The sequence below is a fragment of the Mytilus edulis genome, chromosome 5, assembly GCF_963676685.1.
Source record: "Mytilus edulis chromosome 5, xbMytEdul2.2, whole genome shotgun sequence".
NCBI lineage: Eukaryota > Metazoa > Mollusca > Bivalvia > Mytilida > Mytilidae > Mytilus > Mytilus edulis.
This window is the reverse complement of record NC_092348.1, coordinates 18,047,293-18,073,805: the sequence shown is the minus strand read 5'-3', so window position 1 is coordinate 18,073,805 and position 26,513 is coordinate 18,047,293. Positions and strand designations below refer to the sequence as shown.

Genomic DNA, 26,513 nt, shown 5'->3' with positions numbered 1-26,513 from the left:
TTCATCTTCAAAAGACTCATCAGTGACGCTCAAATTAAAAAAAGTTTAAAAGACCAAATAAAGTACGAAGTTGAAATGCATTGGTCCCTCGTGTATAACTCTGATGCTTTGTCCGGATTTTACTTTAAATAAGTACTTTGTGGATGTATTACCTCTTTAAGAATTGTATTAGAGTATAGATTTTTTGGCCTCGAACATCATTGAAAGCATAACTGTCAAAATATGCATCTCGTACAGAAAAATGGTACCGTACGCGTTAAAGTTATTGTTATATCTAAACTAACATAATTTTTCACTTATGTGAAATTAACGTATAATCTCATTTTCAAAATTTTGAAAATATACATACTGACGAACTTAAAAAAACGCAACCCCAGATTTGTCTTTCTTATTCTCATTTGAAAATATGAAATTTTTGGAAAATAATTGAAATAAAACAATTCCAATCATTGCTTCATTGTCTAAAAAAATTGATTACTTGTTTAATGATGAATGTTTGTCAGATACTCGGAATTCTCCGGTTTTATCCATCTAGTTCCCAGTAAAAAATATGCCCACTAAGCCCTACTTTTTCTTTCCATAATTTTATTTCATATAGTTTTAAAAGCTATATTTGAAAATCTAAAAATTGACGTTCCGTAATCTAGATTTAATGAAGTGGCGATGTCACTTAAGATTTATCAAGTCATAGGTAGTCATCGAAAAATCTTGTATACTTGTACCGATTTTATTAATGATTGTAAGAGGAGTTTCTGACATGAAATTTTTTATCAACAGCGCGGTCAAGTATTCCTGCATGGAATATTCTTATTGCCTGATTCAGATTTCCATTGAATTTTTTTTTAAATTCGCCATGACCAAACACAACTATATAGTTGAAGCCGCATTGCTCTCCTTCGTCAGAGTTTGTGTTATATTGTACATGTTGATGAAAAATTTCCTTCAACCAGATATCAGACAAAAGAGACATGAGAGACACAAACTTGTTTTTTCAGGACATTTTGGTGTGTATCTGATAACATGATACCTAATATGATGACACAAGTATATCATGTCAAACTTATTCAATCGTTTTATATTTGTCATTAAAACTTTTTATCGGAATATGGAATACAACAATAACTGTTTTTGTTCCGTTAAATATGTTGTTTAATTGACTTTTGAGTTGATAACGGCCTCCGTGAATACCAGTTTGTCAAAAGTCAATCAATACACATATGACTTAATCAGAACACAGTAATTGTATCAACCTGTTGGTAATAATTAAAACCTTGTGTACAACGCTAAATTTCCTAAATAATTATAATCAGATACGCTCTCAAATTATATTTAAAAAGTTTACTTTGATATAGAGTTAAGACAATATACAGGTGCATTATTCAAATCATATCAGACGAACGTGGAAGTTATTAAGTCATCAAGCATAACTTTTCGTTTTAAAAGAAAAAGGCGGAAAAGAACCAACATATTGAATAAATAATCTAAAATCTGTAAAGTAACTCATGTTGCAGGTTTCTTAAAATCAATATAATCCTTGCATTTGAATAACGGATTTTGTTAATGTTTTAGTACAATTTCCTTGAAATCTAGCTTACGTTTTATGCTAAAGTCAACATTTAGAATTTCAAAAGGACATTGTATTGAATTATTCATTTTAAGATTCATTGAACTTTGAATCCTTTGATAAAGAAATAAGTGTAAATAACCAAAGAACTATAACATTTAACTATCTAACTTATATATCAGATGCGATTTAGTATGCTGTAGAAATGCATCAACTCAGAATGAAATTTAGATTAGGAGGAACAGTAGTTTTTATTTTTTCCATATTTTTTGTTGATTCTATAACAGTAGACTGTAAGTATTTTAGATTTTAAATATTTAATTTTCGATACTATTGAATAGCGTACGTATATAACCAACATATGACAACTTTGGTTATCGCAGTGTAATATATATTGTCGCTAGCCACACTGTAATTTGCAGTGTAAGATAGTCGCTGGTCACACTGTAACTCTTAGTGTAAGAAAGTTGCTAGCCATACTGTAAATCCCAGTGCAAGATAGTCGCTGTTCACACTGTAAATCGCAGTGTAAGATAGTCGTTGTTCACACTGTAAGTCGCAGTGCGAGATAGTTGCTGGTAGCACTGTAAATCGTGGAGTAAAGTAGTCGCTGTTCACACTGTAAATTGCAATGGATGATAGTCGCTGATTACACTGTAAATCGCAGAGTAGAATAGTCGCTAGTCATACTGTAAATCGCTGTGTAAGATAGTCGCTGACCATACAATAAATTACTGTGTAAGATAATTGCAGAACACACTATAAATTGCAGTGTAAGATAGTCACTGACAACACAGTAAATTACAGTGTTAGGTAGTTACTGACCACACTGTAAATTTCAGTGTACGATAGCCTCCACCCACATTGTAAATTGTTGTCTAAGACAGACTCTGATCACTTTATAAATTGCAGTGTAAGATAGTCACTGACAACATAGTAAATTACAGTGTAAGGTAGTTGCTGATGACACTATGAATTTCTGTGTAAGATAGTCGTTTACCAGTCAATTAATCGCAGTGTAAGATAGTCACTGCAAACATTGTAAATCGCAGTGCAAGATAGTCGCTAAAAACACTTTATCGATGTGTAAGATAGTCGTTAACCATTGTAAATAACAGTGCACGATAGTCAGTGACCACACCATAAATCGGATTGTACATTGCAAAATAGGCCACGAGAGAATCGGGAGAAGTTTTAGATAACAGAACTGGGTGTCCTCCATCCAGATGGAATCAATAGAAAGAAATAATTAAATTTACAGTCTAATGTTTATATTATAATATTCAGAACTTTGGATTAAAATCAATCCACAAAAAGTTACCTGTATTATTACTAATCTATGTTTACACCAATTCAAAATTTGGTGACTATGTGGAACGCATCTATCCCATCGAATTGGAGATAAAGGATACTACAGATACAGTTAAGTCGGCTTCATATCTTGACTTACATCTAGAAATTGACCATGAGGGTCGGTTGAAAACAAAACTTTACGACAAAAGAGATGATTTCAGCTTTCCAATTGTGAACTTTCCATTTCTAAGTAGCAACATTCCAGCAGCACCTGCATACGGGGTACATATCTCCCAATTGATACGATATTCCCGTGCTTGCATTTCCTATCATGATTTTCTTGATAGAGGGTTACTGCTCACAAGGAAGCTATTAAACCAATTAAACAAATGGTGAAGTTGAAATCATCCCTTCGTACATTTTATGGTTGACCGTTATGGAATAACCGTTTCACAAATGATATCGGATATGTTCCTTACGTCGTAACTACAATCCCCTTCCCTTTCATGAATGTGACCTACCGAATTAGACTATTTACCGGATTTGTAATCACATAAGCAACACGACGGGTGCCACATGTGGAGCAGGATCTGCTTACCCTTCCGGAGCACCTGCGATCACCCCTAGTTTTTGGTGGGGTTCGTGTTGTTTATTCTTTAGTTTTCTATGTTGTGTCGTATGTGCTATTGTTTTTCTGTTTGTCTTTTTCATTTTTAGCCATGGCGTTGTCAGTTTGTTTTAGATTTATGAGTTTGACTGTCCCTTTGGTATCTTTCGTCCCTCTTTTACACCTTATACATTATTTATCAGTATTGTTAAAACTTTTGACACTGAGGAAGGCCATTTGTTGAGCCGAAATATTTGCAATTATTGAATAAGTTATATCATCTGTTCAGTTTTTCCATCTTTGTGCGATGATATTCAACACTTTTTAGTGTTTTGTTTTCCATCTATTTATCGGTATTGTTACACAATCTTTTAGACTCATATAATTTTTCCTGTTTGTGTAGTATTGTAAATTTTGATGATCCAATACCTATTACGTTTACTGGTTGGTAGATTCTAATAGACTCTATAAATATATATATATATATATTCTTGTAAACTAACATGATAAATGTATATAAATAATTGCATCAATCACATAAATGTATTTCTTTTTTTTTTTTATCTCTGCTTAAACATTTTTTGACGAGAACGGCTTGCCCTAAAAACCATACAGTTTGGTTCTCTGTAAAAATCCCCGGCATGACAAAATGAAGACCAACGTCCTGATTAATGTAAAAAATACTAAACGTTAAAAAGCGTCATGACAGACAGCAATCATCTACAACCACCGAATTGCAGGCTCATAATTAAGGTTAGACACATATTGAATGTGGCAGGTCAAGCATATGAGCGGGCAACCATCGCCTAACCTGGTCCAGCGGTGTAAGAGTTCGAGAATTCGGTGTTCATAGCATGAGCGGGTCTAGATAACAGCTACATGTCGTTCTAAAACTAGTCTAGTATTAAAGATGTATCTTTAGATTGACTGAATACTTCAAAACACAATCGTTTGCATATAACAACATAATAACAAACTGAAAAACAGTCAAAAGAAAAACCTTGACTTATCAGATCTTAATTATTAAATGTTCTTGGGCTTATAATCAAATTTAAACGTGACAGTGTTGCAAAGAAAATAAAACAATAACAAAAAGAACACTGTTTCTTATTCATTTACAAGCAATATTTTATATCAACCTGTACAAGTCATATAGGATGTAGAGATATAGATTCTTACATTGAGACCAGTGCATTATCGAATTTATCCAATCGAGATAGTTAAATTATCAATTTTAAAGTCCATGCCTTGGCGAGGACTTTAAAATTAATAACTTAACTATCGAGATTGGATAAATTCGATAATCCACGAGTAACTATGTAAGAATCTGTTACTCTAATGATTAAAAAATAAATTTTCATTTTTTGTTAAACGAAAATCCCCTTCGAGTGCCTTTCACATTCCATAAAGTTGTCAATTTCATTAACACCTGTCAGTATATTTTGATTCATCAAGTGAGCTGATAAAGGTTATGACCCAAAACTCATCCAATCATCTTCTGAGATCACGGACAACCACACGTTAGTAAATTTTTTTTATACAATGGGTTTAGAAAGGATTAAATTGACAAAGAATTAGAGAAATACATAAATACAATATTTAGATTATTACATTGTTCATGTGATACACTGTAATAGAATACATGATTTAATCAACAGTTATCAACTAAAATATGTTTAAAACGAAACAAGTCATTCTTAAAACCATATTGTGTAGATGAAAAGAACTGTGTTTTTATTTTACTTGATTTGCAGTTTGTGAACTAACACCAGAATTATGTACAAATGATTGTGGTCATGGAAATCAAACGTTTCATGGAAAGTGTGATCCATATGAGCAGAGTTTTACATTCCCATGCGCAAACTATACAGGATGTTCAGGTACATGAATATAATGTTTAATTTAATACGTTACTGATTTAATTTGAATGAAATTACTGGTTTATCCTGGTGATTTGTCGGTTCGTTTATTTTAAAATTAAAATATCTAATGCATTAGCAGTGTATCAGATGGAAGTGACAGGCTGTAAAACAAGGGACAATAATGGTTTTTAATCATACCTCAGATAAAGATGCAAGTGCAACCTTTGTGCTTATTGTCAAGTTTTCATTACTTGATATATGCGATATTCCAGAGCTCGCATTTCCTATCATGATTTCCTTGACAAGGATACTATAGAACCAGAGTACCAAGTAGTGAAGTTGAGATCATCCCTTCCAAACATTTCTGACGTCATCTAGAGTTAGTTGACCGTCATGAATATCTTTCACAGAGACGACAGATATGTTCAAATTGTCGTAACTACAGTCCCGTCCTCTTTGTTCTCAATGTGACCTATCGAACTAGACTAATCACCTGGTATATACTAATACGACGGATGCTACATGTGAAGCCGGATCTGATCACCCTCGGTTTTTAATGGGGTTCGTGTTGCACAGTCTTCAGTTTTCTTTGTTGTGGTTTGTTTGTTTGACATTTTGTCATGTCGTTGGCTTTAATAACGTACTGTATGGTATGAGTTTTGCCATGGTAGGCAAACTAATCTTGACATAAAGTTGAGAATGGAAATGGGGAATGTGTCACAGAGACAGCAACCTGACCAAAGAGCAAAAAAAACAACAACCGAAGAACAGCAATGGGTCTTCAACCCACAGAGAAAATCCCACACCCGGAGGCGTGCTTCATCTGGCCCCTAAACAAAAATGTGTACTAAGTTAGTGATAATGGAGGCCATACTAAACTCCAAAACATATAAAAGAACTAAAATTCAAAATCATACAAGACTAACAAATGCTAGAGACTTCTGACTTGGGACAGGCGCAAAAATGCAGCGGGGTTAAACATGTTTTGTGAGATCTCAACCCTTCGCCTATACCTCTAGCCAATGTAGAAAAAAACTACAGCAATACGTACATTAAAACTCGGTTTAAAAGAAGTCCGAGTCCGATGTCAAAATAGAAAACAAAAGAAAATAAACAAAATGGCAATAATACAGACCTCAATTAAACTGATTGAAAGATTATGTCTTCATCATATGAAAATCAAGCACAATCCCTAGTATCTTACTATCATAAAAGATATGAGAAGAACATAACCTGTATCATGCCAACAACTGGTTTTAGAATAGATGTATTTATTTCCTATGCAAAGACCCTATTAGTAAATCAATATTAATACCAACATATGACATCTTTAATGACCTGACAACAGAATCGTACCTATATCCCTTCTTGATAAGTCTGTTTAAAGGTTTGTATGTTTGTTTGATAATATTGTTAATATATGTAATCATTGACCGTTTTCGACCGAACATGCTTATCCTGCTTCAAGTTATTGTAGCGAAGTTACATTTTGTGGGTTTTCAACCGCTTCTAATTTTTGATCGTCAATTTGGTGTCTTCCACCTCTGCGTTGGTGATCATGTTTATTACCAAACTGTAGCCAAAGTAGAGTATTTTAATAAAACTTTACCCCAAAAATATCTGACAATTTCAAAATTGGTTATATTTGTTATGGGAAACAAAAAGTTATTTGCAAAAGGAGATATGGTTATCACCTAGGGCGATGAGAGGAGAATAGAGGATGTTATAATCTAGACTTAGAACTATAGGAAAGAGAAGAAGTGTAAATGAAGCACTTCAATAATGGTTCATTTTTTATATTTGGTGATTTTCTAATATGATTATTTTCCTAATATATATGCGAACTAAAAACGGTTTTATCACATTTTTATTTTTGTCAATGGATAGTTATTCTATGTGTATCTCATCCACATTTTTTTCTGTATGACAGATACAATCGATGATTAAGAAATCAAATGTTTTTTTCGCCAGGCACATTTAAATTTAAAATTTCGTTATAACGGATTTAGATTTTTTTTTATAAAACATTGATGAATACATATAGATTATTTAGATTATAAAAAAAACATATGAAAATGAATGTTTAATATATATATTGAAGCTGATTGGAGTACCTGGGCACCTGTTGGCACATGTTCTACAACATGTGACGCCGGACAACAAGAGTTTCAAAGATGGTGTAATACTACGATACCAAGACCTGTTTTTACTAATTGTGTTGGCAGCAACGTCAAATATGAAGTCTGCAATCAAGGAACATGTCCAGGTATGAAGCTTCATTAAACTCAAAATCAGTAGTGTTAGTAACAAGTGAAAATTACTAAATTTACATAAATAAGGATCCCAAGAGCGGTGTTTAATAAAATCTGAAAGTGAAACTATTTATTCATGTTATTGCTCAAATATATTTTTTTATACCATAACACACTAACACAATGACGGGTTGTATAAGTATAGAGCCACGTCAAATAGATATCCTCAAAACAGACTAAAAAGTAAAAGTAATATTCATAAAGACAAATAAAAGAATACTATAACACGTTATTAATATGATAAACAACGTCAGGACCCAGAATCTATACTTCACGACCATCGTGTATTATTTGTGAAGTTGATACGGAATATTCATCAACAATGTCTTAGTATCTTTCGATGAAGTTTTTTAGAAAAAGAACGAGACGTTCGTCGACATAACCCTGGCTCATCAACTTTCTACTCATTCACTGGTGACGTTTTACAAAGTCTGAGTAGCAGCTGCAAGCTCTTGAAGGGCGAATAAGTTGGGAAATATATATTCCATATGCAGGTGAAGTTTGTATATTGCTACTAAGGTGGTGGAAAATTGATGATTTCAAAACTTAAATCGTCTCGTTTGTCATAGATAGATTCTGGTACTGAGATGACCGCGTTTGTCAAATTCGAGGTATAAGTCTAAAAATGAGGCGGAGGAAGTCGTGTCTGTTGTTTCTGTAATTTCTATATTGTAGTTCTGAAATTATCCTGATTTTGTTATCACACGATTTTTTTTCTATGATTATTTCCGTATTAGGACAATTGTACACTGTGTAACTAATATTATCAGCCAATCATGTCAGGAATATTATTAGTTACACAGTGTATTTATCCTGATTTAGAGTAATTTCTCGCAAATTGATTGGCTTATATTGTCCTAATAAATTTCAGTGCATTTTTTTATTAAATCAATTCGAATTATCTCCCGTATACCATGGACTTTTAGATGCTTCCTTTTGTTTATTACTGACGTGGTGTCATAAAAAATCAGGATAAATTCAATACACAGTGTGCAATTGTCCTAATACAGAATTTTTCATGAAAATAAACCAAAAATAAGTGGTGTGATAACAAAATCAGGATTAATTCGTTACACAGTGTGCAATTGTCCTCATACGGAATTAATCGGATCAATAAAATTCATATCGGGTTTGATTTCGGCTGCAATATGAATTCTATTGACTCAATGAATTTCCTTATTACGACAATTGCACACTGTGTAACTTATACTGTCATTATTTGTTCCATCGATTGTTTTTCAGGTAAATAACCATACGCCTTTCGTTGAGTATCTAAGTGTTTGTGTTGATGCACCAAAAAGCAAACGAAAATTGCTCCCTGATAAATTTAATATGTTTATGATATATAGCAAATGATTGAATGAATGAAAGAATATTATAATATTGTACATTTTATTCAATGCATGACCTAAAGTTGTTTACTATTATTTCAACAGCCCAAAATCTATTTTAGAAGATATATATTTTTATTTAGTTTATAAATGGGGACATTTGAAAGAGCTGAACCTAACAAAGGGTGATCTTAAAGAAATTATGAAGGAAGAGTTGGATGAACTGAAGAGAAACTTAACCATCAACTCGAAAAACATATCTGCTACTATCAGAAAACGCATTTGCGCACGTGATGACAGACCGTCTGCTGCATCTGTAGGTTATGTAGGTATCGTTCTGCTGTTGATTCCAATTGTTATTATTATAAGTGTTGATGCTCCAAAGTTTTTTGCCGTAGTAACACACATTTGCAGAAAAGTTTGTAAAAGAAAGGTTGTCAAAAAAGCAAAGGTTCAGAGAGAAAACAATTAGTCAGATGTTGTCCTTTTACATTTTTTTACGACAACAAGTATCGTGAAACGCGTTAGTTGGAAATCATAAATGCAGGAGAGACATCATTTAAACGATTGTGTCGTGCAGAATTTTATCACAATTAGAAAGAAAAGTGTAAACATTGATTAAGACATACGGAATATGAATTATGTATGAAATTATTATAATTATGTTTAATCTAAAAGTTACAAAGATATATAAAAATTACAAAGATATATAAAAATTACAAAGATATATAAAAATTACAAAGATATATTTACAAAGATATATAAAAGTTACAAAGATATATAAAAATTACAAAGATATATAAAAATTACAAAGATATATAAAAATTACAAAGATATATAAAAAAAACTTTATCAATTAGGCAGCACTGTTTCCACAACTAAATTGTAAGCAGCAACTCTCTATCAATAAATCACTTTCATGAAAAGCTAATTTGTAATATTTCATCATGCAACCATGCGATATATTATTGTAATCCAAACGAAGGTGCCAATTGAATGTTACAAACAATATGTCAAAGGTGCACACAATGAAAATTAGAGACAGTGCGTTTTAAAAGTAATCAATATTGGGTTTTGAGCGATCCTGGTGAACGTAAAAGACTTACGTAAGAAAAGTAGTTTAAATAGTTGGTATTTTGATTTAGAGTTGGCTGTTTGGTTGCAATTTAAATACTGTTGTACAAGCTTTAAAACAGTGCATATGCATGATTTTTTTATTATTAATTGTTTTGGGCTTTTAACTATCTGTCAGTAACTACGAATACGCTCAAATCGTATTTTCTTGTTAATTCGACCTGTTGAAACTTTGTGTAATGTTTTTTTTTTTGTTATTTTATATCAATGTGATCTTGTCTATATACCAGCTTTGATTAGTTGGAATATCTACTAATTTTCACTTCTTCGTACTACATTTGTATGAACTTCAAGATTATTCTCCTTAAATCTGTACAGGGAAGTTTTAGCTAGTTCTAATTGTATAGTTTTATTGTTGATATTCACCCCAATTTGTATCTAGTGTTAAATTATGTATTTATATGACAGAACTTTCTTGGTATTCCTATTAATTGGACGAATTTTATACACATAAGTAGTATACCCAAAACGACAAAGTTATTTTTTTATTTACCTGTAGATATTATTAAATCCGTTTTTTTTCAAAAGTGATTATTTTCGAAGGGTTAAATATTTCTTGGTGGTGTCTTGTCAAGGCTTTGTTTGGACTTGTTTGTTTGCTCTTTAGCCTTGAATGTTTGTCCCTAATATTTTATTAACTGTGCATTTGCATCCAGGTATCGCATATCAAATTTATTCTTTCATTCTGTGTTAATTTACGTTTTTTGATTGAGTGAAGCCTTCCAATTGATATTTTATCGTGTGGTTTTCTATGTTGTGATGTTATGCTTTTGTTTCAGAAAAAAGGAGAAGGTTTGGTACCATTAAAACGTTTAATCCCGCTGCAAATGTTTGCACCTGTCCTAAGTCAGGAATCTGCTGCAAATGTTTGCACCTGTCCTAAGTCAGGAATCTGCTGCAAATGTTTACACCTGTCCTAAGTCAGGAATCTGATATACAGTAGTTGTCGTTTGTTTATATAGATAAGACCGTTGGTTTTCCCGTTTCAATGGTTTTACATTAGTAATTTTGGGGCCCTTTATAGCTTTTTGATCGGTGTGAGCCAAGGCTCCGTGTTGAAGGCCGTACATTGACCTATAATGGTTTACTTTTATAAATTGTTATTTGGATGGAGAATTGTCTTATTGGCACCCACACCACATCTTCCTATATCTAGTAAGTTTTTTTTAATTTGTTTTGTTTACGTTTATTCATAGAGCATCAATTTTACAACATTGTGTCATAAAGGTTTGGTGTAGATTAAATTGAATTTTTCGCACACTTATATGTACTTCACAGAAAAGTTAATTTATTGTTACTTAGAGGGAATTATGAATATATATACTTCATAAAGCTATACATTGGTTTACAGGTTTTTAAGCCAAAGATGAAAGAATTACGACTTCGTTTTTACTAAATTATTTTTCTGTGTTGGATGTAGGCTGGTCAGTATAAAGAAATGTGATAAGATTTTAACTCTTTATCTATTCAGAAAATGGACAGTTATGAAGTTATTTATTTTCGCCGAAGTCATAACACTTCAGATTGAATTAATGACAATAGGCAGTGTCTGTTTTACAAACCATAATAAACACATTCTAGATTTTTGGTAAAGGGGGTTTCGCGATAAAAATAAAAACTGCAATGATTTAATATAATGCAATTAAAATTTTATATAATTTTAGATTTCTTTTTACATGTTTTATTGGTTAAGGTTAGAAAATTTTAGTAATTATTTAATTATTTAACAAAAGAATTGTTCCTTTGTTTAGCTTATATTATTCCTAATTATTGTTTAATATCAAGATTATATTTGAGAACTTATTGAAGAAAAATATGATTAAAATTTCTATTCATAAATGCTATGTTATATTGTATGCAAATAAAAAAACAAGTACAGGATCAGAACTATGTTTATACAATATATTTTATACAAGACGAAATAAATGATGAGAGAAGATAAAAACTGTTGTTTATATAAACATGATAAATAACCTGTGGTAACTATTGTAAAGTGGATAGTAGAACACTCTAGCTTCTAGATTTTGTGTATCTCTAGCTTCGGTCTTTATGCATATATTTTGAATTCTACATCTTGAATGGACTGAATCCTTCAAAATATTTTTTTGTATTAAACTATAGGGTTCAAGAGACCAAAGGTCACAGAAATTAACGTACGGTCTTCGACAGCAAGCAAAGCCCATACCACATAGTCAGCTATAAAAGGCCCCGAAATCACAAATGTAAAACAAGTCAAACGAGAAAACTAACGGCCTAATTAATGTTCAAAAAATGAACGAAACACAAATATGTAACACAGCAACCACTGAATTACAGGCTCCTGACCTGGGACAGGCACATACATAAAGAATGTGGCGGAGTTAAACATGTTAGCGGAATCCCAACCCTCTTCTTACATAGGACAGTGGTGTAACAGTACAACATGAGAACGAACTATAAAAATCAGTTGAAAAAGGCTTAACTCATCAGATGAATACAAAAAGAAATACATATAACAAAAACACAGAGTGGACGGGTTCTTATACATCCACACAACAAAAAGACACTGAGTACAGATCTGACAGTACTCGCAGTTACTGACAAAGTCAATAACAACTGATAAAAAAAATCATGCATCTAAGACTGAAAAATCAATCAGTACACATCCAATGGATTTAGTGTGTACGTTCTAATTTATGTCTTTTACAGTGGTGGATTATTATTCCATCATCCATGTATCTGGCATAATAAAATATGTTTGTCTTGTAGGGAAATAATGAAAGATTCTTTCTTTATTTGATATAATAAAATATTACAACATTCTGGTGCACAGCAGGCCCCAATTAAATTCAAAGATATTATATTGCAGAACATATCTCAGGAGGAAACTAAATAATCTGTAGAGGGATATTTTATATTATAATGCGATTTATGAAATGCGTCGTAAGCTGCTCTTACTGCTGAAAGAATTTCACTATGAGGCTGGTTTGAGCAAACGATTCTCTGTAATAAATTACAGCCACGAAGTCATTGTTAAAACAATAGAACTAATACTGTGGTTTCTATATGTATTTTGTTCTCTTTGTAAAAATTACAGTTCAACGACATTAATTGAGTGAAGTGTGGGAATACCGGATAATCAACTAAATGATTATTCTCGGGTAAGTTCCGGAGGGAAAAAAACAACATAAAAAATTAAAATAAAGCCTGATAAGAAATCATCAAGTTTGTATGATATATTGTCGACAGATTGTAGATCCATGAAAGTGCATATGTATATAACAATAACATTTAGTTTGCTTTTAATTAACTGATAACAAAATCAATAATAATATCAATAAAAGCAATATTCAAAGATCTTATTACAGTGTCGAATTTGTAACCTTTTAGAATAAGTGTATATAAAGGATCGATAGTTTACCAGGATCGTTTCTAAATTGACGGGCACGGTAAACAACATGTCCGTAAAAAATGAGGATGTGCTATCCCGTTTAAAATAGTTTTCTACGGGTACAACCGAACTTCAAAACCAAATCTTTATATGTATGGAAGAATTTAGTAAAAGTTATAAGTAATTTGTGGTAACGAAATCCCTGACTTAATAATTTACCACTAATATATAGGTAATCGTTAAAAACCTAAAACGTCACAACAGACACGGGCATGCCATACGAGTTGTGAAATTTAAACACCGTAAGATGGTGCCAAAGGACCATCACCAACCAAAAAGGAAAATTAACAATAGGGAACGAAATATCACCCCTTTTGTCGTAAATTTTAGTGTGGAGTTTCCCGTGTAAAACTGAAATATCTAAATCTAGGAAAGGACAGATATAAGCGTTTACATTTGATTTATTTAGAGTAAAATCCTTTGGGTAAATTTCGGCAGTATGTTTAGAAAATTCTTAATTATTTAAAGAGGTACTTAAACGCACATAACAAGTCTAATCTTATCTAAAAGTTTGGAATAATTGATAAAAAATGCAAAAAACCCGATGCAATTTGCTCCACTAATTACAGAGATAATAGCGTGTAAAGTTCAACTGTTTTTACCTTAGTGAAATCCAATCAACTCTACTTCCGAAAACACCACTGGAACCAAATATACCGGAAATGACGTACTGTGGGTGACTTTTCGGCTTATCTAAACGTTGTGTAATAAATGATTTTCTTTTGATTGTTGATTTAAAGCACTGCCAATGAATTTCGCTATCCTTCAAGGCTCATTCTTCAGTATGATCAATTTGTCAAAAGGAACAAAATATGTTTCAGAAGGGAAGTGTTTTTATAACGTGTTTCAATATAAAAAGGGGAATGGAGCTGGGGTAATTCAACATTGAGTTTTCAACTGATAACAATGTTCCTAATCGTAGAAAAGAGACAATTCGATGGTCAATATATTATATTTTAACCATTAATTAAAAAAAAAATTGAGTCGAGAACATTAGGGTTTATATTTACTTGTACGTAAAGTTGCATAATATTTAGACAAGATATGACGGTAGAGGCTTCTGTTCCATGTAATAAAAATAATTAATTGCAAGTTTAACACCTGGGTATATGCAATACCTTTTTTAATTATGTTAATAATCAAACTATAAAGTTTATCACTTTATAAACAACAAGTGGAATGTCTGCATGGCCAAGTTGTTAATTACCTAAGTGGAGGGATAATAGCTACTGTTTGATCTTTATTACCTTACATGATGTTTAAAATGTTAAAGTACGGACTGTTTTAATTACCAGGATCAAAGGGTGATCGAGAGAATTTATATTTTTCTTGTTTAGTTATTTATTTGTCATTGCAAAAATTTCAAATGAAAGAAAAGGTGAATATTTTAAAAGCAGTATGGTAGTCTATATTTTTTTTTTAATTGGTGTGATCATAACATTAAGAATTTTGGACACAAGTAATTTGGGAATGCAAAAAAAATTAATTAAATCAGTGTTTTTTGTTTAAGTTTTAAATGTTCTTAGATATGTTAACTAATTTAATAATTCTATTGCTCTTTTATTTCTGCGGTTTAGGTTTTATATCTTATTTTCTTGTAACAAAAAAAATAATGATTAAGGACACAGACATAGATTACAATTGTACATGTCTCAATGGCAAACGTACTGAAAGTTAAAGTACAGAAAGTAATGAGTTTGATAGTACAAAAGTCACACATACTATTTGTTTTAGTTTTGCTTGAAAAATTCTTTATTTTTATTTATACTTGCATATACTCATATACAACATAAAAAGTTCATTTAAATCTTGATTAATGAATAGATGTCAAATTTATGCATGGAAAGGATATATGTTTTTTGCACTATGTCATAATGAAACCGTTCAAGTACCAAGCCACTGTAACCAAAAGTTATCTTTACAATTTTATTTCACTATTGATTTCTAGAAAAAAATCAAAAAATATTTTGACAAATGTGAATTTTTGTACTGTGATTTTCTATCCTACATTCGTCCGTAGGTAGGTAGGACTTTGCTCATGATGCTTGGATCTGATATAACGTGTATAGTATATATGACACATATAACAATATTTGTACATAAGGTCAAAGGACTATCATATATGCTTATACTGATTTTCAATTTTCAATTTTGTTTGATTTTTAAATCTCCGTATATGTTGACTACAAGTCTATCCAGTATTTCATTTTTTAATGAAAAAGCTTGATCAATACATTTTTTTGCTAAACCAGACAAGCAGATTACTGTGACTAACAGTACTGACTACTCAATTCTTCACATAATATCTAGAGAATGAACTTATATAATTCGAAATGCTGCTAAAATAAAGTTCTTCGGTAAGTAAGTTAGAGAATTTTTTATTTTTTGTAGCTCAGAAAAACCCATAGTTTAATTTTAACAAATCAACAAGTTACGACCTCTGTCATCTTTTGGAAGCATGTGTTGGGAAAGCCGTTTTTCCGCCATGGAAAATAACATGCACGGTTCTGCTTCTGCTTCTACCGCCACTTTAGGATGCACATGTTAATATTTTATAGAAAAAAAACGGTTGATTTGTGCTGAGACTACTTCAATATATGTGTTATAGTAGTCTCAGATTTGTGCTTGTGGTTTTTCAATATAATTCTAATTACAAACATTTGATTAAAATAATCATGCGACTATTAAGCATCGATAAATGTATATCAATATTATCAATGTAATAATTGTCTACGATATATATCATAATGTAATTTTACTAAGAAAGCCGTGATCTGTTTATATACGATATAACACACGTATTTGATCAGGGATACCCACTGTGCGTCACTTCCGCTGGGTATAAGTAGTGAGTTGTAGTGGCGTGTTTTACTAAATCGTTCAGGTATTCAAATGACAAACTGACAGTAATTTGCAAATATCTCGATAATTACAAGATGAAATAATTTCGGGTTTTTTGCATTATTTAACGTTAATTATGAACTTAAGAATACGACAAACATGATTATAGCGTTTTAGGAGCTCTTTAACGAAAAAATATCATCAAGATAACGTTAAATGTTATTGAATTTATCATTTAAATGCACTTTAAACGGGTCTTTAATGAGTTTGGTTATAAACTGTGATTCATAACAGTACAAAACAAGTCTGCTATTAAAGGGGCGCAATTAGTGCCCATAGGAATACATACCTACAATCTGTCGATAAACTTTGTTAATTTCTGTGTTATTTTGGTCTCTTGTGGAGAGTGTCTCATTGGCAATCATACCGCATCTTCTTTTTTTTATATTTGTTTCCGAAACGTACATAAATATTATCAAGGAGAAAATTTGTAGCTTCAATCATCTCATCACACCTCCAGTAAGCAAATCCAGCATATTTACCTTTCTCATTAGAGAAAAGGGTTTTAGATGAGTTACAGCAAATATATTTGCATACAGATTTACCAAACGACCATTTAATTAAATAGAAAAATGTTTTTTTTGATAAGATTGTGTGGAAGTGTAGTGTAAAGAGTTGAAACATCAAAACTGTCAATAGAATCAAAAGGACCATCAAAAGCACGTTATTTATCTAAAACATCCAAAGATTTTTTTACACTTAAAAAACAGTTAATTCCACTATTTTTATATATTTTATTACAAAAGTGTATAATAAGTTCTTTGATAGTAGTTGAGGAACTAGTTAAAAGCACTGAAAGATCAGTTGTAGAACACTTACTAGAGGCCGAGATGAAACGATATTTTACTGGTTTTTTTTTTTGTGTAGTTTAGGTAAATGTACATTACATAAATTTAACCTGAAACTGTTTTCGTCAACTTCTGTTGGATTTAGAGGAATTGTTTTTTCTGAAATAATTTGTTTTATTAATTATTTTATGACAAAAAAGTATGTGTTTCGGAAGGAAAGTGAAAGATCGTATGTGTCCATTGAAAATAAGGGCAAAATTAATTAGATACAAAAACAAATTCTTGTTCCTGTATATGGTTGAAATACTAGTCTGTTTTTGACAAAAGTAGAAATCAATTGTTTATCCAAATAAGAAATACTGAGGCATCTTACCCTCAAAGATAAACGGTCGAAATACGCGAGTCCTACTAAAGGACTAACCAGGGTTATTTTTTATAAATTGCATGTTAAATTGTTCTTGTCCTGAACATGTATGCATGTTTAGGTTTGATGAAGGTGAATCTAGAGCAACGCCTCGAAAGCACGGAATTAGTAAAAGAATCAAGTAGCATACACAGGATAGTTATTTCGATACAAAACAAATCCTCTGCACTCTGATATCATCCTTTCGTGAGGTATTAATAAAATTGTGCAAAGTACAAATATAAACGAAGAGAGTACAGTTCCTTCAATATAGTAAAACTTTTTCCTGTCAAATCTTTCAACAATTCCAAAATTGTACGTCCTTACTGTCAAATATTTTTGTAGACATAGAAGAAATATTAGGCTGAAGTTCAAGAATATTGAATAGGAAAGGATAAATATTTTGAAAAGACAGAACTCGATTCCTAAAATTTCCTGTAGACAGTACGACAGTGAATGTTGCTGGACATGCCAAAAATGTGTTGCTAAAACAAAGAACCAGGATTGTAAGATTTTGGAATGTATTCTTCAGAGCTTTAAAACAAATAATTATATAGCTGGTGTTGATGAGGACAGCAATGGCAGCAACATTAATAGAAAAAACATTGGTGACGAAACTTGAATCTGTTATCTGTGTTTCAGTTCCTGTAACCTGTAAACACAAATAGGAAACTTCCAATTTTCTTTTTTCTAAACACCTGCAATTTTTTCAGTTAACTTCAATATTGATTTTTAAAAGTAATTTAGTTTTTTAAATTTTTGTTCTAAACGAATTTTACAGTAATGAATTAAAAAATAGAAGGATATTTTGAAGTATTTAAAAACAAAATTGATTAGTAAAAGTCGGTGAAGAAAAGACTAGTATCATCATTTTTTTCTTCTTCAAAAAGTACGATTTTCAAGATGCACACCTTACACCGAAGCTACACAACAGGCCACGTGGATTTTGCTTTTTCCACGTGCCCACCGCGGACGTCCACGCATGTGCCCACGCCCTCTGCCCACCGTGGGCGGGTCGCCCACTCCGCCGCGTGGGCGGCCGTGGACATGTCAGCGTGGACCGAAAGTCCACGCGTTCCCGTGGACGACAGTGGGCACAATGTCGGACACAAATCCGATGCAAATTTACGACTTTTTATTCACAGCATTCATTTCCTTATTAAGATTTCTGTAGCTGTAACTGCAATTATTTTTATTTTCAGGTACAGAGGATCAACACAAGAGGTGGGAATCAAACCACCGATTTTTTTTGGATTTTTTTTTACTTTATATTCTTCTTAATAAAATTTACGATCTCTGTCTTTCGTTGTGTTCCATTTTGTTGATTGTTTTATTACTTTTTGACATTATAATGTCATAGTTGAATGGGAGACGTTATTTGTATAGTTTATCTTAATAACATTGTGTAAGTATATTTAACAGAAATTTCACGACAATGTTTTCTATTCCATGCTCGATTGATTCGTTGAACTTTTTTATATAGGTCAATTTTATGTTTCAATACTTTGTAATACAAAGTTACCTGATTTATTGATTTGTGTATACATGACATGCGCAGTACAGTTCACCTGCGTCAATTGAAGGAAGAGTATTTCACGCTTGGACAGAGTCACTATCATAAAAAGCGTGTGTAACTTAAATTATAATATTAGGAAGTCATTTAAAAACGACTTCTGATGTTGGTGATGATGATAATTTTTGTACTGTACTGTTGGTTGTTTTTAGGCGAGAAATGCCGGTTTTGTTTTTTCTTGTGTTCTACTAGAATTTTTTGGCTTTTGTTCCGACTTCCGTTAATTATGACCAGCCTTCGTTTTGTTAATGTCAGATAAAAAAAGTTAAAAGAGAAAATAACGTAAATCGAAACGACTAACATCTGTATGATGTTATTTGAATGCATTTCGGGATCCGGGAATTCTTTTTTCGAATTTCGGAACCTCGGGATTTCGTATTTTTAAGCCCGGGATTTCGGGATTTCGTGTTTTTAAGTCCGGGATTTCGGGATCAAAATATTTACCGGTATTTAAAAATACTCATTTAAGCTGCATCTCTGAACTGCTTTCATCTTTTAAAATCAGGTGAAAATTGAAATTGATTAATATTAAAATTAAGATTCTTTATTATCAAGGATTATAATAACAGATATTTGAAATACCCAAGAAAAAAATTAAATTTATTTGTCAAATTTGGTCTCTTGTAAAGAGTAGTCTCGAACATTGCCAATCATACCATATCTGTTACATTGTATATATTTAAAGCTTCTTGCTGACTCGTGTAAAACACGCAATAGACATGGATCGATAAACTTCCGCCCACTCGTATACCCGTGGACACGCGTGGGCAACTGTCCACGGCAACGCGTGGACACGCGTGGACAACTGTCCACGGCAACGCGTGGACACGTGGACACGTGGACCCCCGTGGACAGGTAATGCCCACTCAGTGCCACGCCCACGGTGGGCACGTGGAAATAGCAAAATCCACGTGAGCAAAAATGTAAGTACAAAGCATGCATCAAAACTGTAGTACACTCTGGAAACAGTATCTAACCAGCAGTTGACTTTCAATGACTGGAATATTCATATTTTAGTCAGATTTACCAGGTTTTACTGTCAAATCCAGAATCCTTATATTTTATTATACATTTTACTCATGGAATGGGGCTAAATTGTCCATCTGTTTGTCTGTTTAACTAAAAAAAAATTCTGTCACACATTATTTCTCTGGCGTCTGGCATTACAAAACAAAATTATTTCATTTTTGTTCAGAAGTTTGAAATGTGTGAGGATTTTTCGGGTCTTTCAGACACTTCCTTCCTGAATGCCAATACATTTTGTGTACTTCGAATTTTTTATATGTTGAATGCACTTATAAATTTTTGTAACACTGTTGTCAAAAAGAACAAAACAAAATTACTTAATTTGCATTTAATCAGCAATTTGACACTTTTCAAGTATGTCAAATACGTTCTGCCTATTTTCTGATACTTTGAATTACTAGTGAGGTATGCTTAAAATGATGCCTTCATTTTATTGTGAGGATTTCTTAATAGCAAAAACAGAAAACAGAGGTTGAGATTTAAAGGAAATAGTGGATGATTAAGGATTGAATGAGCGAAAATAAAAGAGATTCGTTTTTTTATTATATGTACAGATACTTCAGGACACTTTTTAAGAGCCTACCAATGTTGATTTCATTGTGAGCAAAATATCTTAAATGAAGATAGTAAACATAGACTTATCTATTTTTAACTTACTTGGACCCCATAATGAGATTTATACTGCACTCGTTCTATTTGAGCAGTCAAAATGCGTTGACCGTATATTTCTATGTCATATACAGTCACTGACCTGATATCACTTTTCCTCATGAATATTTAAATAGAAATTGTCGAAATTATGTTTAATTATTCATACGACCTCTTCAACCTGTTCTATTTTTCAATGTAAACAACGATGCGTTTAACGACTGAAACTTGTTTCTTTTGCAATTTTTGGGAAAACATATTTCACTTTTTAATATTTTTTTGTTTGCAACCTATAAATCATTATGTTTTATGTTTATTGTTGATATTTTAGTCTGCAATGAATTCGTTCACCATTGATTGCGGTAATGATGTACATTTCATCGTGTTTTATATTTCTCCGTCTGTGTGATATGAGGCCTTTTTAAAGGGGGATTTTCCCAATATTTAAATAAAAAAAATAACATTAACACAATAAACAACAATTGAAAATGTTTTTTTTTTAGATTGCAGTATAAAGACAATAATAGTGCATTGACTTGACATATCAACGATATAAGGATTCGGCCCAAAATGGGGAAAATGCTCGGCACAGCCTCGCATTTCCCCTTTTCTAAGCCTCATCCTTATATTGTTGATATGTCAAGTCAATGCACTATTATTGTCTATGTATAGACTAGGTTGACATTTTTATACAGATTTATTTCAAACAAGTGTGCTAATTTTTAATATAGGTGTAGCAAAAAAATCATCAGTTTTGAGCCCAGCTGAGAAGAAAATAACAGCATACCATGAGTCAGGTCATGCTTTAGTTGGCTGGATGTTGGAAAGTACAGATGCTGTACTGAAGGTTAGTGTCATGACTATTGCTATGTGCCATTTTTTTGCGCAGAATCAAAAGACAAATGATCTGTTAGCTTGATATTACATGTACTGTTTGTGCATTCAACACTTACAGCAAGCGTTTTCATATGGAGCTATATTTAGGTTGCAATAGAGGAAATGATTTTTGGCTGACACATTTAGAATTTCATTTAACATCAGTTTGATATTTCTTTTAAAATAATAAGAAGAGGTGGTATTATTGCCAATGAGACAACTCTCCACCAAAGACCAAATGCCGTAGAAGTAAATAAATATAGGTCACTGTAAAGCCTTCAACAATGAGCAAAATCCATACTGCATAGTAAGCTATTTAAAGCCCAGAAATGACGAATGGAAAACAATATTAATTCAAACTAGAAAACTAATAGCCTTATTTTTATACCAAATAATTAGCAAAAACAAATATTATACATAGCAACAAATAACAACTACGAAATTACATGCCCCTGACTTCAGACAGGCACCTATGGCATGTGGCAGACTTAAAAATGTTTGGTTGCACCAAACTCTCCCCATTATCCATTCATTTGATGTGTTTAAACTTTTGATTTTGCCATTTGATTAGGGACTTTCCGTTTTGAATTTTCCTCTGAGGTATTTTTATGATTTACTTCCCCTAACCTGGGACAGTGGTTTAACAGTGCAACACAAGAACAAACTAAAGAAATTCGTTGAAAAGGGCTTTACTCATTGGATCAATACAAAGCAGAAAAACAACGTAACAAAAATGTAAGGTCTGACTCCTACATCAAGGTACAAGAATAAAAGTAAATGTCTTACAAGTAGGCGAATGTAATATTTGAAAAAGACGTCTAGTTAAGGACTTTAATGCACCCACCTAACACACGGCTAATTTTTTTTAAATGAAAGAATAATGATTAAACTTTGATTTTTGCCCGGTCGTCACAAAATCGTACGGTGCAGTTTTTGTAAAATTGACGTTTATTTCACAAATTAGTTGAAAATTATAAAATTACGACATGTTTTTCAAGCAAAGGAAATAAGTCGTATCTCTTCTTTTAGACAGAATAATTCAGTGAATTAGATTCTTAAAATAATGAAAAACAATATTTATAACTGTAACTCCGCATGCTTTTGTATTCCTTCTAAATATTTGACATTTTGTACCAAAATTTTCATAATCCCGACCTTTTCGGATCTACAATTAAATTTTTATTAAATGTTTTTGCTCTCTATCCGTTTTAGAACACACCAAAGTACTCGTCAGTTATCGTTTTTTTCATTCAAGATCAAGACTTTATCTCAACATTTCTTGAAATCACGAATTTCTGTAATTTTATGATGTTGGGTAAAATCACTATAATTTCCGGAATCCCTTATCTATTTCGTTATCGTTTTTTACTGAATATATTAGTCGATTTCCGTGTACTCAATAGTGCTTTTAGGTACGATAAATTATATTTAAACGCCTCTATTTCTATCTTTAACTTCAGTGTAGCTTAAATAGATATAAAATCGTCCGAAATAAAGATCAAATCAAAGTAAAACATAGTTTTTGAGCTCTGTAGAATTCACCCCTTTCTAAATAAGGAATCGTATCGGAAAACTGTAGAAAATATTCCGAGTCGTGTCAAATTTTCACAGTCCAGTTCACAATGAAACTCTTCCTTTGCTGAAAAGCAAAAAAAATATCCATTTATTGACACAGATGCATAGTCTGTCATGTATTTTCTACATAGAAACTATGTAGTTAAACACTTTTAAAATGAAGATACAGTTGTATTGCCGCAGTGGGAAAACGAAAAGATAAAGTTTACAGAACGATGAATATGGAAAAAATGAAAACATCCCATTTGAAAATACAAAATATCATAAGAGTTGCTATAAATATTTCAAAAGTAAGCACAACCTATCATCTTCTGTTTTGTCTGTACAAAGACTTTGTACTACATGTACCAATTCTACCGACCAGTCTCTTCTCATATATCAACGAGGGCAGTAGATCTACAACTCATTCTAATTTGTCTGTTTGTATATGTTGCAAATGTATAAAGCCTATAAGCAAGTTAAACAACTTCATAAGGTATCCTCTGAGGAGCAAACTCGAGCTGTTTTGAGTGTTACTACATATATCTCCTACAATGATCTGATTTACAAAATAACTCATAATTTTACTATTAAATCTTTATACCATCGAGCTTGCATCGCTAAATATTTGCTACAAAATTTGAAATCAGAAATTAAAGAGCTATTTAGTTCTGAACATAAAACAGCTTTTACTGACATTTCGACGATTAAAGATGACGTGCCTGTACACAAGGAAGTATTCTGGTTAACAACTTTAATTACTTGATCAGTGGACAGGGCTTAATTTCTGTCCGAGGATCGCCGCCGAGAAAACTACACAACATATGATCAGCTTCAACAAAAACTAAAAAACCATGGTCAATTTATAGTTATATGTATACAGCTTCAACAAGGCCAAGGTGCATCCAATATTGTATACAGTAGCTCTATAATTTTGTCTTATGCCGTAATGACGGAAAATTACCCGTTTAAAATGACTGTGATATACGGTCTGTCAAAATATAAGATCTGAGCAGTGACTGCGAAACTGGTTGCAAGCACTTTATGCAGCTACTAGTATTTTACGGAAGCAGATATAGGGTAGAGTTGTAATCCAATCACCTTATCCATTATCTAAAAACATTTCACTGGATTATTCAATTGAAATTATGCCATCTGCTTTAAAATCATTTCTGTATTGTCTTAAGCTTTTAGATGATGACACATCTGCGGCAGTTAATAAAGCCTACGATATTCCTATTGACAAAGTTCTTAGATGTATGGCTTTAGTAGAATGTATATTATCTATAAATATTTTTTTTACTCTTTTTCATTTAGGTTTATCACTACAAATGCACCGTATTTATGGACACACCTTTGATAACTATCAACAAGTTTGACTGATCAGGAGATTAGAAACAATAAAAATGGGGCATCCATTCTACATGGCATTATTTTTCTTCTGGGGGTTAAACTTTTATCCAAGACAATGTCGACCTAACTACAGAAACAATAACATGACTTTGGTTGGCTAAAAGGCAACATCGGTCCGGTATGATGTCATTCAACTTTCTTCAAGATTTGATCTGTTCACGCATTGGTATAGGTATAGGGGGAGGGTTGAGATTTTCAAAAACATATTTAACCCCGCCGCAATTTTGCGCCTGTCCCAAGTCAGAAGCCTCTGGCCTTTCTTAGTTTTGTAAAACTTTTATTTTAACTTCTTGAGTATATTTCGAAGCTTAGTATGACGTCCATTATCATTTCAAACTAGTACATTTTTGTGTAGGGGCCAGCTGAAGAATGCCTCCAGATTTGGGTGTTTCTTGCTGCATTGACGACCCATTGGTGGTTTTTGGCCGTTGCCTGCTTTTTAACCGTTGGTGTCTCTTTGACAAATCCCTCATGTCCATTCCAAATTTTTAATTCAATCTGTATAGTAGATCTTGTGTCCGCTTTGAGCAAAACCTCTGCTGTACTGATATATGCCCATGCCAAGAAAGTTGTCTTTGTAAGGATATGTTGACCGATAAGAATGATGAGATTACAAGTTTAAATGAAGCTATAATATTCCGATATCGCAATATTCCGACACCTAAATGGTCCAACATCCCATCGGTCCGACGTTTCGATCATTTAGGTTATACGCTAACGGGATTTTAACATCAGAAAGCCAAATAAAAGGTTCAATATTAGGATAGCCTTGTCCTCCATTTGAAGCGGTGAAACAAGATAAAAAAAAAAAGTAATACTTAGTGCCAAAGTAGCCGAACGTCATCCCTAGCGTAATTTAAAAAGAGTACAAACTACTTTGTCAAGTGTTGTTTGATTAATTATATATCTCAGATACACGGCAGCCGACTGAAGTAAAATCAAACACAGTTTGACGTACAATGAGTGATCATATTTTCCTTGTGGTGTTTTATATTAAAACTATCAATTTGTTGATATAAATATACTAGTAGCACTTTACTCATTTTAGTTATGTTTGTTAGTACTCTTATCATATCTGATTTAGTGATGTATGAGTTGTTAATGTCTGTGTCATTTTGGTCTTTTGTGGATAGTTGTCTCGTTGGCAATCATACCACATCTTCTTTTTTATATATCAACATATTGCACTACAATAATAAAAGAAAATCTGCTCTATGGTTGTCTGATCTTGAAACGGTTGGCAGGCTTTCAAACTAACAGGAGACCATACGCTTCCTCAATTTTAATGAACAGCTCATCATGGGACTTTTCTAAACAATTAAAAATACGTCATATGTTATATTTACCTCTTGCTTAAAATATTTTGTTTCGGATTATTTATATCAAATTTGCAGATATATGTTTGTAAATACGTGCAATCAAATGATATGGAGGTATTATAAGATTTAGATAATGCAATGGCGACTACAGATACATTTGTGTGACTTAAATGGTTGATTTTCAAAGACTCCGAGAGAAAACGTTATGTAACATGTGTTACCGTTAAAATCAACCAAAATTAATTAATATTATGATAGAAATATATTTTCCCAACAGTAATACAGCATTCCTATAAAATTGTTTCGTTTTTGCATTTGTTTTGACTCGATTTTACAACTGGAAGTATCCGTGAATTGAAATTCCACCCATGACCTTTGACCTCGATTTAAAAAAAAATGCACCATAATTTCTTTTGACGACCGGGATATTTAGAAAGTACACATTCTTAGCTTTCTAGTGATATATAATTTAGCCGTGT

The 26,513-nt window shown here is 32.2% G+C and overlaps 1 protein-coding gene across 1 annotated transcript in view; it reads left to right on the top strand.

The window, feature by feature from the left end:
* Window positions 1-26,513, top strand: part of LOC139523131 (mitochondrial inner membrane m-AAA protease component paraplegin-like) — a 133,005-nt gene that overhangs the window by 97,127 nt on the left and 9,365 nt on the right. The window contains exon 14 of the mRNA XM_071316930.1: window positions 21,604-21,719. Within this exon, the coding sequence (XP_071173031.1) occupies window positions 21,604-21,719 (116 nt within the window). The remainder of the gene's footprint in view (window positions 1-21,603; window positions 21,720-26,513) is intronic.